The sequence below is a fragment of the Sarcophilus harrisii genome, chromosome 6 (assembly GCF_902635505.1).
Source record: "Sarcophilus harrisii chromosome 6, mSarHar1.11, whole genome shotgun sequence".
NCBI lineage: Eukaryota > Metazoa > Chordata > Mammalia > Dasyuromorphia > Dasyuridae > Sarcophilus > Sarcophilus harrisii.
Window position 1 is genome coordinate 210440511 of NC_045431.1, and position 14128 is coordinate 210454638.

The 14128-nt window shown below is 34.2% G+C and overlaps 1 protein-coding gene across 2 annotated transcripts in view; it reads left to right on the top strand.

The window, feature by feature from the left end:
* GAS2 (growth arrest specific 2) overlaps window positions 1-14128 on the top strand; it is a 144098-nt gene that overhangs the window by 27706 nt on the left and 102264 nt on the right. For both annotated transcript variants that reach the window (XM_023506297.2, XM_003773639.4), the window contains exon 3: window positions 720-841. In XM_023506297.2, coding sequence (XP_023362065.1) covers window positions 720-841 — 122 coding nt within the window. The remainder of the gene's footprint in view (window positions 1-719; window positions 842-14128) is intronic.

The following is a 14128-nucleotide window of genomic DNA, read 5'->3' on the forward strand; positions in this document are numbered from 1 at the left end:
GGCATGAAACCAGGCCAAACCAGGCATTTTAGAGAGAAAGATTGGGGAGACTGAGGCTTATAGAAAGCAGAGGGTGCAGGCTAGGAAGCAAAGGAAAGTAAGACTGGAAAGGCTCCACATGGTATGCCAGAATGATAAGTTTGATATATGCCCATGAGTTAAAAAAAAAAAAAAAAGGAGTCACTGATTATTTTGGAAGAAGGAGATAGCATAGTAGAAATGGTATTTTAGAGAACTAATTTAATGATGTTCTATAAAAGGGAAGAAAATAGAATGAAGGGATACCTTCAATTCATATGTAAATCAGGAAGGATTTGTGCCATGAGGATGTCCATGGAAACAGAAAGGTAGAATATGTTGAAGAAAAACTAAATAGCATGTGATAACTTGCCTGATACAATGATCAAAAGAAGGAGAGATGTTAAAGGTTTCTAGAACAGGAAATGATTGCTAATGTGATTCTGATAGGTTTGTTTGCACAGAACCATTGTCTAGGCGAAGCATCATAATATGTTCAGAAAAGCACAGGATTCAGTCAGAGGTTCAAATTCTGGCATTGCTGCTTATCACCTGGAAGACCTTGAACAAGCAAGCCACAAAACCTCTGAAGATTCAATTTTTGTTCTCTAAAGTGAACTGGGTGGAATAGATGATCTCCACATCCTTTCCAACTTGAATCCTACCCTCTCATCCTTATTTCCTCTCTTTGTTTCTTACAGGTAATGAGATAACAGCAGAAACATTTATGGAGAAATTGGATAATGGTGCCTTGCTCTGTCAGCTTGCAGAAACCGTACAAGAGAAATTCAAAGACAATACTGATGTTAATAAGCCCGTTAAGGTAAAGCTTACCAGAGTAGTCTTTATTTATTCATCTATTTATTCATTTATTATTTGTTTGTTTACTTCTTTTTGTTTATGATGCACTGTTAATGGGTATCCTGGATCAATATGAAATCCAGCTGAATTCTGGTATGTGTGTGTATGCCCAGCTAAAAGAAGATCTCATTTAATGAGAAATCACAGCATTTCTTAGAAGATTGATCTGAGTCTTAATTAGACAATGTATGTTTTTAGTTCCACTCTGTTTTTACATTCCCTTTGGTAAGGCTAATTACTGTAGATAGGAGGATTTGACTGAAGTGGGTGGCAACTAACTGAGTCTGAAATTGCAATTAGTAAAGGAACTGATTAAAAAGTTCTATCATCAGTCTGTGATATAAAATTTGGCATCGAGATTTACCTACGAGAACTTTGTTGTCTAGCTTATCACAGTGACTAAAGGAAAGAATATTAAATTAGGGGTGGTTTTTCTTTAATTTCAGCTATAAACCCCTACATGTGTATATTTGTATATATACAATGTGTATATTATATGCATGTGTGCATATACACACATGTACGTATTTATACACGTAGACAGGTAAAATATCTCTGTGTATGTGTGTACAATGCATGTATAGATTACATGTGTATATATACATACACATACATATGTGTGTATCACATGCATATAAATTGGATTGGATTGAATTTCTCCATTTTACTCGATACTTCCTGTTATACATATTAATGATGTTGAACTTAGGGCAGACATCCAGTCTGCTTAGATTTTTGTGGCTCAGAATCCCCTACCTAAAAAGACTCACCAGCCTCAGCCTCAACCATAGCCTTATTTCAACTAAAATATTAATTCAAACAACACTGCCACTTTACAATAACATTGTTAGATTTGCAGACACTTTACATATATGATTCATTTTCTCCTTCCACCATCCCTTTTAAGTAGATGCTTTTATTCTTTTATAGATGAAGAAACTGAATCTGAGAAAATTTAAATTGATTTGACCAGAGCCACACAATTGTCTGAAGTATGAAACCCAGATCTTCCTATTACTTAGGCATTCTATTTACCAACTCTACCCCATCTTTGAGCTCTCCTTCCTTTTCTACAGATAGTTGCTAATTATTAATTTCTTCTATACACATGTTTATAATAAAATTTGAGAATTAAATTGTTTTTGTAAAGCATATTCAACATACATTTAAATAAAAGGAGGTTGATGTTATTTTGTAGATATCCTGCCAAAGAAAATTGCAGGAACATAGATTCAGAACTTATAAACCACCTAATTCAATCCTTTCATTCTGCAGAAGATGAAACAGACCTATAGATATCGTGGGAGTTTCAAGATAACTTAGATATCCTCTGGTTCCACTCCTCATTAATAGAGGAGGAAAAACTTATAAGCAATTAAATTTGTGATTTCTATTTTAAACAAAAGAATTGCAAGAATTCACATAGAACACACAGTATTGCAGAGTAGTCATTGCTTTTTTTTTAATATATAAAAGCATCTTTCTTTGTTTTTCTATGTATTTATTGTAAAAAAGCATATCAAGTCTTGTCTAACAGGTGTTATGGACTGGTAAATAGAAAGCCATACTTGAGGATAGGCAGAACTGAGTTCAAACCCTTCTTCTGATATATCTTTTAGCATTATAACTAGGAATATGGTAATCCAACTTCCCAGTGGCTTAGTCCTTTTGCTAAGACTATGGATAAAATCCCAGGTAGATATCAACCAAAATCCAAGTTATTCTGATACTTCAATAGTTTATCCTTCAAAGAAATGGGCTTCCTCAGAAGGTCCTAAGATCTTCTTTACAGAAATACCTTAAACAATTTTGCAGCTGCAATTCCGTATTGAATTATAAAGCTTTCCAAAGGCTCTGCCAATATAATTTCGGCTTCAGCAATTCCTGCCAAGCTGAACATCTTTGACTATGATTTGGGAATGACTTACATGTCTGCCGTCATAGATCAGCCTAAGGGTGGAGAACCTCCATACTCAGAAGGTTAGCCACTGAATACTCATTTGTCAATCACATAGAACCTTACAAGGCTACCCAGGGTAGCTGGAGGCCTAGGCTTCCAAAATCACCCCTCAAGTTTTCTGTAACCAATTGTTTTAAAGTATAAACAAGAACAAATTACCAAAAACAAGTATCTCTTTACCTAGTTCATTCCTCATATGGACTACATGTAGATCAGCAATGGTTAGTCATAAGGACACATTTTCTAAAAATGCTTTGTCACTGAGTTTTGTTACAGGTTTATTTATCCGTTCCTGAAGTCCTTCCCAATGGCCTGGATTCCTCCCCTAGTTGCTACCTTCTGATAAGGGAACATAGCTCCTAGTGCCAGGAACTTTATGTAAGAACTTTGGCGTAGGGAATTCATCAGTGACCTGAGTCTTCTTAGAACGTCTTAGTGAAGTCTCATATTGTCCCAGCCTCTTTGGCTGTGTCAATTTGTGATACAAAAAGAAATCCGCTGGCTGACATGTGGCTTACTGAGCAGCATCTCAGGTGTCTGGACCTCTTAGACCCTTCCCCATTGCAACTAACACCTCTCCGATCTTGTTTCTTCTTTTCAAAAGAATTGGGAGGTCAACATGGAATGAGTGATGCAACATTAACATAAAAACATTAGCTGAAATGAAGCTCAGTATAAGGAGTCAGCAAGAGAGGTGAAGGAGCGTCGGGATGTAATTAAAAGAATCTCAAGATAAGCTAAGCTCAGGTAAAAACAGAGTAGAATTAAAAGGGGAAAACTTTAAGTAACACCTTTCCTCAAAATTAATGATTATTTTAGGCTAAAAATGGCTTGAAATGGCTATTTCTAGAAGAGAAATATCTGTTAATATCACAAAAGCCAAACTTGGTTTTGTTATGATAAACATTTGAATGAAATATAAGTATGGAACCATTGGTGAGTCTGAAAGAGCACTGCATTTGAACTTAAAGGAGATGGGTTTGAATTCTGGGCCCCACTACTCAATATCTGCACAATCCTGGGCATTTCATCTTTATAAAACTCAATTTTCTCGTCTATAACATGAGGCTGTTGAATTAGATGACTTTGGACATTTCTACCAGTTCTAAATGTTTGACCCTTTGACTATTCTACTTTGTTTAAAGACAAATTAGATCTTAGTTAAAATTACTTTCATTAAAAGGGTCTATTCTATAACTTTGCTTTATCCCTATACCTTTCAGGTCCAAGTTAACAGTTTAATTGAACAGGTGTATTATGGTATACTGAAAATAAAGATAGTTTCTTATCTTCTTTAATTTTTTGAGAAAATTCTCATAGGAAAAGAAATTGGTCAATGATAAATCACATTATGCTTTTCTCCTGGAAGCCTTGGCCATTTTATAACAATAATAGTGAGATCTATATAGCACTTTAACATATGTAGAGCATTTTATATATTTTGTGTCTTGATCTAATTTGGTCTTTATAACAACCATTTGGAGTAAGTACTTATCAACCCAATTTTACAGTTGAGAAAGCTGAAGCAGACAATGGTTAAGTTACCAAATGTCTGAGTCAGGATTTGAATTGAAATTTTCCTGTTCCAAGTCCAACACCCTGCACTGGGTCACTTAGCTACATCTTAGAATAAATTCATTGATTCTATATAAGCTATTTAGAAAGTCTCTGGTGATTACAAGAGGGGAAAAAACCACACAGATCTGTCCTGACTCCAAGGAACTACTACTGAACTAAATTAAAACATTAAATCTTACATTAAATCAGACAAAATTATTAGATACAATCAAGGACAGAGACCACCATCCTTTTCTCTTTGTGTCCTTATTTGTCCAATAAGGTCCATCAAGGGATAAAGGTTATTATGTAAGCTCAGGAGGCTTTTTTTTCCACAGAGTATGGATCTAATGAGGTGACTGGTTGGCTGCTTAGCAGAGCCATTTAATACATACATACACACATACACACACACACACCATATCCCTTCTTTCTCCTCCTCTTCTTATTCAGTGTTCTGCTTTCTTTTTCCCAAAATATACCATAAACTCATTAGAAAATGAATATTTATTAAGCATCTACAGTGTGCCATAGTTTATACATATATAGTTTTCTTAGTTTTTTTCAGAACATTCATTGATGTGATGTCTCAGAATCTGAGATTCATAAAACAAGGGCTCTACATGAACTAAGTAGATCACTGTGGATAAATCATGGGTTTTTTTTAATTAGTTTTTCTAATTCATGCTCTAAGAATATAAATAATTAATCTCTGCCTCTTCCACTCCCTAGGTTTAATACCCCTTATAAATTTCTGATTATTTCCTGAGTCCCACAAAAAAAACTTTCCTTGAATGTATTTTTCACGTATATATTTATATGTATAATGTATATATATAATGCATACCACATATATATGTAAACACACACACACTATCTATACATACTATAGATAAGCATATGTGTAACTATTGTCTTCCTAAATAGAATATAAACTCTTTGAGGGCAGTAGTTAAGCTTTGCCTTTGTATCTCTAGTCCCAATTCTATGCCTTGAATATTTCAGGCACTTGAAATGTTTGTTGATTGATTAAGTTGATGATTGGTGTTGGGAAAGATATTTTCTATACCACTAGTTCCCTGAAGTGATGAAATCATAAGTTCAAACCAATATGAGTTTGTGGAGGAGGAAAGGGAGTTATAAAAGGTAAGAAGAGGACCTGTGATTTTGTTGTTATAAAATAAGAGTTCTCAAACTTTTTGGTCTCGAGATCTCTTTATAGTCTTAAAAATTATTGAGAACCACAAAAAGCTTTTGCTTGCACATGCATTCTATGTTTCAATATGTACTATATAAACAATTAAAACTGACAATGTCAAACATATTCATTTAAAAATAAAAATAATAAGCCTATAACATTAGTATAGATAATACATTTCTCAAGCCAACTATTTGTTAATTTTTTACTATGTACCAAACACTTTACCAAATGTTAGAGATATAAAATATGTGTTTAGAACCCTCAAGAAGCCTACATTCATTTTTTCCTTAACAAACACATTTTATCAAATAAAACGAGTCTAGTAGGTATATTTATATCCCTTCTTCAAAGACATAACAATCTTCAATAGAAAATGTTTACATCCTTTGAAAGTTTCAGCTCTTTTGCTATCATCTATATTTTCCTCTAGGAAGAAGCTGACATATAGAACTTCAATCATGTCCTTAATCACAGCTTGCTACCCTAGAAACTAAGGAATTTCTCTCTGGGTGAGATTTGAAACTTTTTCTCTCAAAAATGCAAGTCAGAAAACCATCCAAAGAGTGAAGAGAGGTCTCTTCTCTTAAACATTTACCAACACTATCTGTCAGACAGGGTTGGGGCATTGATCTCTAACAATGGGAAGGGAGTCCCAAAGCTATGTACTTTTGGGGCTCTAGTTACATTTAAGAATAATATATACAAAAGAGCTGAAGAGGGTAGGGAAGGAGATGAAGGTACCTAAAATTGTAGAGAACGCCGGAGAGTCAGAAGTACAGCTTGACAGCTAGCTTGGGCTTCATTTTTAAAATGGGGATTCTGGGAGGAGGTAGCCAAGGAAAGGGAAAGACTAAAAGGGTGAAAAGTACTTTAAATGAACTTCAGATGCGAAGAAGTTTCTGGGGCATTATGCAGTCTGGAAAGGAATTTCTTATGAAAAAATATTTTATAAAACAAAACAAAAGTTAATGAGAAAAGGGTCATTGTTTAACTTTTTGTTGTTGCTGCAATTTTTTTTAACATCTGGCTTAAAAGAAGACAATTGATTTCTCCTATCCTCTTCCACATTCTGTATTCCAGCATGTTGTTTTGGTTACAGCTATGCAGATGAAAAAGAGAGGAATATTTTAACACATTAATTATTTATTAATTATTATGAAAATAGCATTGATCTCACAGATTCCTTGAAAGGATCTCAGACACTCCCTTTGAGAACTTCTGGTATTGGGTAACCCTAATTACTTCAGGAAGCATCTTCTCCATAATTTATAGATTTAGAGAATTACCTAAGAGAGGCTTCATGGCATTGTAGATAGAATGATGACCATAATGCCAGAAGGACCTGGATTCATATCCTGCCTATGATATATACTAGTTGTATGCCTCTGAGCAAAATGACTTAACTTTTCAGCATTGTAGGTAAACCAATTTACATTTATGTATCTTAAAGATATATTTTCAAAAAATCTCTAAACTCCTTGCCAGTTTAAAAAAATTCAATTTTTACATTATCAGTTTTTTTTGAGAAAATGTTAATGTCCTCAATTTTTTTACTTAAAAAAAATTGACATAAGCAATACATGATAAGGCCCCCTAAAGGTCATATATGATTTGTTGGATTAATATGTAAATGGATGAATGAATGAAAGAGAGAAAGAAAGAATAGTGACTGAGCTGTCGTAATATATGGATTGACTCTGGATGAAAGTGAAATATGATTACTTATACTATATTGGCTCTTTGTATCCTAGCCCAGATGCAGATCAGCTCGCCCATCCATTTTGGAAAGTAACATATTGCCCTTAGCAAAGTTCTCATTGACTAGCACAATACTTTTTTTTTTTTTTTTTTTGATGTGGACTAGAATTCTTTAGTCTTTGAATATGTGGCACCACAGTCAAAGAGTAAATCCCCTCTTCCTCTTTACATTCCTTTTTATTAGACTCATCGATTATCTTACTCTTGCCCAGACAGCACCGAGTTCCTCTGAGGGCAGAGCTTCCATTGACTTCAAAGGGCACTGGATGTTTAGATCAGGTTTGAAGGATAGATAGCAACATTGGCAAAATAACTACTGTTACTTAGTAGAATGCCACATTATGCTCCAAGAGGAAATTTGCTCATTCATAGCCCAATGAGAGAATTCAGCCCTTGTTTGGGGAAAGAACATCCTAGGTGCGTCAAGGATACCCAGTTTCCTGATCGGCCCAAATCAACAATGCTTCAGGATATTGTAGAATTTAAGAAATAATAGAAAGAAAGACTAGAATTTCCCCTCAAAACTCAATACCATAAGACATTTGAAGAATAATAAATCAAAGATAAAATTGAAGAAATCAGACTTTGTTTGTTGGGTTTCTTAAGATCAAAAACATTGAGATGTTCAAAGATTTTACCTGAAAAAGAAATGGAATCCCAGTTCAGTTTAATCTAGAGCCATCAATACTTAGGATCATATCTACTCTTAGAAACTTGATTTCAGAATGAAATTAGAAAGGCTATTTTTCAACCACAGGAAGTATGCATTATCACAACAGCAAGATTTTAGCTTAATAAACAAACATATATATTAGATATATTTATTCTTTATAGGAATCTTCTTGCAAATTGAAAAATCCCAAATCTTTCAATTCTATAATTTTGTAAATTTGGATTTCCATTGCAGAAGATTCACAATGGGGGAGGTGCAAATGATCTAGAGAATGACAAAAGACTAATATCTTGAATTATTATTTCTTTTTAAAGGATAGTGAACTTGTTACTTTCTGCAAAATTCTAAAATATAATATTGAAGGAATGGTTTGTGAAAACCAAGAAAAAGCATGGATTAGTCATAAACATTCTATGCGGCTTCATTAAGAAAGTATATCTAGCTAGACTCCTTTTTGTGACAGAATCACTATAATTGTACACTAGAGAAATGCTATAATTGTAATTATCAAAAATTTTAGCCAAGTACTTGATAAAATGTGTAATGCTCTTGATATGGAAAATGCAGATTGTGTGGAGTAGACATGTATATCATCAGTAAGACTAAGCCAGATGCAAAAAAAGAACATTAGTCTGGGTAAATAAAATGAAATTACATGAGAATAATTTCAATATGAGTGTTACATATTTGGGTTCAAAACAACAACAATAATAATACTAAATGCCAAAAAATTTTAGAGATACAAGTGAGTTTCAAGCTCAATTCAAGTCAAATATGATATGGCAGCTAAGAGAATGAATATGGTCTTAGGTTGCAATGGGAGATAGTGTCTAGGAATAAAGAGACAGACAGCTTTATTTTTGGTCAAGTCATTGTGTTCATTTCTTATGTAAGAGAAAAGTTTAGAATTGTGCTTTTTTTCTATACTACAAAATTAGTAGTAATGCAAGTAAGTTACAGATAAGCAAATTCAGATTAGCTGTAAGGGAAAAAATCTTAAGAATTTGTTGGGAACACAATATGTAACTTTGCTTTACCTCTGATAGACCTTTTCTTCTCTTCTTGTGAGAGACTGAGAGGCAGTTGCTGTTCTCTGACCTCCCCACTGAGAGGCCATTGCACCGTCTGACCTCTCTCCTCTTCCCTCTGCCTCCAATTTATTTTCCCAGTCCACAAGCAACACCTGTGTCAGTAAAGGCTGCTTTGCAGCTCCTTCAGATGTCCACAGCTGTGGAGACTCTCGGAACATTGACCTGCCCCTTTCAGTGCACTTAGGCACGGTCCTTAACAAGAATTAAAACTGTCCATTTGTGGAAGAGGCTTCTTCTGGAGACAGAAGCTTCAAATCCCAAGAGATCATTGAGAAAATGAAGGGTGACTATTTGTTTATGTTCTAGGATTTTTGTGCTATATAGCCTCTGAGGTCTCTTTAACTTCTGAGAATTTGTCATTTTGTGATAAGTCAAATGATATATAAGAAAATTGCTTTCTTGATAGTTTGGAAAGGGAGCAGGTTATCTTAGGGTAAGTATAAAAGAAAATATATTAAATAATTTCAGGATAGTTTTCTGAGAATATAGGTATTTGCTCCATTTAATTTTTAAAAGTTGTATTAAATGAAATAGCCTTATGGCATAAAGCCAGAAGGGATTTCAGTAGTCTAATTCTAATATATGCATTTAGACACACTCTTCCTAAGAGGATTTTTTTAGCGATCCTGAGGTTTTAATTCTGATCCTGAGTCTGAAATGTGTTCCCTTTCTGGCTTAGGTAAGCTTAACTTTATTGACTTTAGATCCAAGGGAACAAATCTTATTTTCCCCTAATCCTTCTCTGAAAGTTGGTGGAATATTTGTATTTTGCAATAAGTCTGTGTTCAGAAGAACCTCCCAAGACTAATTAGCATATGTCGATATTATTGATGTATGGTGGAATACCATTATGATGTTTTAATACAGTAATTAATGGATCTAATTCCGTAAGTCAACAAATGACTATTTAAACAAACATACCTCTGTTAAGATTGAGCTATCTATTCTATGTATGACTAAGAAAGTATCTTTAACATGGGTAGAAATATTAGATCTGTCAAATAGAACTTTCCATTTAGTCCTATTGCAGTGATTGCAATGTTTTGAGGTCATAAGCATTTCTAACTTATATCTGTCATGACATTTCTGAAAAAAGCCTGGTTCAAAAACATGGAATGGCTGCCTCAGGAGGTAGAGGAAGTACCCCCTCAATGAAGTCTTCAAGAAAAAATTTTGATTTTTCACTTATTAAATAAGATAGAAAAGAGTTCCTTGCTTGGATACAGGTTAGAGCTGGTAACTTCTGAGCTTCTTTCTGCTTCTGAGACATTGTGATATCTCAAGTATCAAGCATTAACAAGTTCCACAGTCACTTCGCTGTTCAAAAAATTTTTTGGTAGGTCTACAAATTAATGTGTCAGTTTTTGGGGGGTTGACATTTATTTCTTGCCATATGATAAACATTGATTAAAAACTTGGGAATGTTTAACTATTAAAAAGGATTCAGAAGAGAGGATTTGTTTCCACATTTAAAAAAAGATATCTTTGAAAGTAAATTTAGTTTTGATTTTTTTTTACTTTAAAGGGCAGAATGAGGAAGAAGAACAGCAAAAAAAGCTTTATATAGGGAAGAATTTCCTAATGCCTTTTAGGAATTATGAGTTACTAAGGAATTAGGAGTCTGTAAAATGGGGAGAATAATATCAGTTACCTTCAAGAATTTGGAAATTTTAAAATAAAACTGTGAGAGGACAATTAATAAATCATAATACATTAGGAATATTACCAATTCATTGGGAAGGAATTAGAATTTGATCTGTGCTTTCCTTAGAGCTCTCAAATTAAAGCCCTTAGTTAACCATCAATTTTGCCTTTATCAAGGCTTTTGGGAGTGGATAGAACTCCTCCTACTCTAGACTATATTGCTTTTGGAATTCTTATTTAAGCAGCAGTCCCATCAACTGTGTGAGTGAAGATTGTTGTTGCTGCCAGCTTCCCCAGCATCAACCATTATTCTTCATTTATTCATAAAACATAGACCTTAATCAGAAAATAAGAGGGAGAGAGGAAGTATCTTTGATTTAAAGTGTCTTTATCCATAAAAGAAAGGGCCTGCCACTAATGAATTTTCTAATATCTATTATGGTATTCAAAAAATTTCTTTGCTAATTGTTTTTTAAGCTCAGGGCAAAATAGAGGGAATGAGGCTGCTAGAGGCAGGCTTGATAACAGCAGGGGCAGCAAAGGAACAAGGCAGACACATGATTTAGAGACCAAGCTAAGAGAAGTGTGACGATCCAAGACCATTTAAATTAAGGGCAAGCACCCAGATATGACTGAGGAGACCCAGAAAACATTGTTTTATAGGAGAGTACAGTTAATGAAAACCAAGGCCATAAATTATTATTTAGAAAAGATTCAATTATGATCAATATATCATTTTATGTATATTCAATAAAGAGGCAACATGATATAATGGATTCAATGGAGGGATTGAGGAATCAGGAAGATTGAGCTTCACCTATATACTGATATTTAGTGACTGTGCAATCTAGGGCAAGTCACTTCATTTCTATACCTCACATGCAGTAGTCTGAGGGCAGCATAATTTGGTGTGGTGGAAAGAATGGTTAATTTTGAATAAGACTTAGTTGTTAGACTATTGTCTCTCTCTTTATTGTGAGTTCTTTGATTGCAGAGACTGTGTTTTAACGTTTTTAATGTATCATCCTCCCCTTCTGGTTAGCATGGTACCTGGCATATAATAGATATTTAATACCTTTCTGCTGACTTGACTTGATTGGGTTCAAACTGTGGTTCTTCTACTTATTAGCTGTGTGACCTTAGGTATCTCACTTAAATTCTAACTTTCTGATCTTTAAAATGAAGATATTAGAGTAAATGACCTCTAAGGACTTATCCCAATCCAAATCCACATCATCATAAAAAAGTTGTAATTTTCATTAGAGTAAGGTAATCCCGTGGTGGGAATTTCTAGCCCTATTGAAATCACAGATACTTTAGTTCTTTGGACATTTTCTTACATAAGAAGTAGAACTTAATATTAATGAGATTTCTGTCAAATATGATTAAAGTGAAAGTCTTAGCAGTTAACAGAAGTTTATATTTATGTGGGGCCCTTGCTTTTGCAAATGAGGACAGAAAAATGAGTTTTTACTGTACTGTCTTTCTGCTACAAGTGATCTTGTATTGATCCCAGAAACATGTGGCTTATAAAGGGGTGTTTCTGTATGAGAAAATAGAATAATGGAAATTGCCATGAGAAAACTCGACCTTTTCTTCCTACTTTTTAAGAAACACACTTCGACTTTGAAAGCCAGTGACAGGCTATGATTTAAGCTCAGGAGGCCAGTTAGTCCTTCCCCAGAAGGTGGAGGGACTGGTATCAAGTACAAAAGACAAAATGTCCATAAGTGGATTGATTTACATTAGAAGAAGTCTGCTAAGTCCAAGTGCTTGCCAAGATTAAATTGTAAAGCAATAGGTTTGCTGAAATTGCCTACATATACAAATTCTTGCTTTAGGAATTGGCACATTTGTAAGACAACTGAGTACTTTGGGATTCAGTCAAAGAGAGCAGAATGTCAGACAAGTGGAATCTAATGGGGAAAGAAGAATACTTTGGAATTTTGTGGTTTCATTAACTTGGCTGCCAATGACCATTTGGATGAAGATAAAAATTACTATTAAGTGTTATTGTGGTATTCAAGAGTGAAGTCACCTTGCAATTACTGTAGGAACTGAAGATGTGATTCCCTCCGCAGTCCTTTCCACTTTTCTTCCCCTACGTCTACTAAAGCAATTGGTGAGTGAAATGTGAGTGTAAGGAATGTAACATTGGCCCAGACTCCTAATTAACCTTCTCCCTAATCTTCATTTCATAATCAAATTCAAAATACAACTTCTGTAGATCAGCAAGAGGGAATAAGGCTCAAGTCCAATGCTTAGGATAGTTATTAGGCTATGGGAAAGATCTGTGATTGGATCATCATATAGAACTCATGATGTGAAAATTCCCTCTGCTGACACAGATTCACTACCTATCTATGTCTTAGGAAATAAGTCCTGTGGAATTGCCTGAGCAGCACAAGTGATTGTCACTTTGTGAAGTACAGTATAAATCTGAAGAAGCTGAGCCCAGATCTTTCTCCAAGTTTAGACTGTTTAGTCTGCACTAAGGCTTCTACAATTGGGAATCATTAAACATATTTATCATGTCAATGGAAATAGTATCATTCTCCTAATCAGTGGGGAATTCAAAAAGGAATAAAATCTAACATGATCTTCCACTGTGGAAAGTTTACCCTCCTTTTCAGAATTTCATCACAAAATCACTCACTCTGGATACTAGATGGGGGCTTATATTTAGAACACTTGAAGTTGCTTAACAAAATGGTCTAAAAGGTACTGGGGTTCAAAGCAGTCACAGATGAGGAAGAAGAAATCATTTCAAGAGTGGCAGGTTGTAAAACAAAATTTACAAATTGATGTCATGTTTGAATTGATAACATTTTCTGATGCTACTTACAATTCTGTATTTTGAACACCTAGATTTGAAGCACGAATTTTCTGAGCTGTTCCCCTGGAATCTATAAAAAATATGGAATTAGGAGGGAAAATCCTCAGAATATCATAATTCTTTATGCATTTGGTTGTTTCATACATTGCAACTTGGAGAGCGTTTAGATATATCTATGAGAAGTACAAATATTTCAATGAATTTGACAGAGGGGTCTAAATTAGCTAATACCTCACTGTTATCACATAGATGTTTTTTACTTTATTTCAAATTTTAAATGGAAAACACTTGTAAACCTGTTAATGGGATAATTTGTGTAAAGTCCTTTGCATACCTTAAGGAGTCATATGTAAAGGATAGATATATCATTATAATTATTTTTAATTATATTTTTATTATTAGTGCTAAAAATGTTAAGGGGTGACTAAGGCAGGGATGTTCAGCAAGATGATCTGAGTTTAAGAGTTTTTCATCAGGACTTGTCTTGATCCTCATTTCTGTCTTATATTTATCTTTAGTTCACATAATA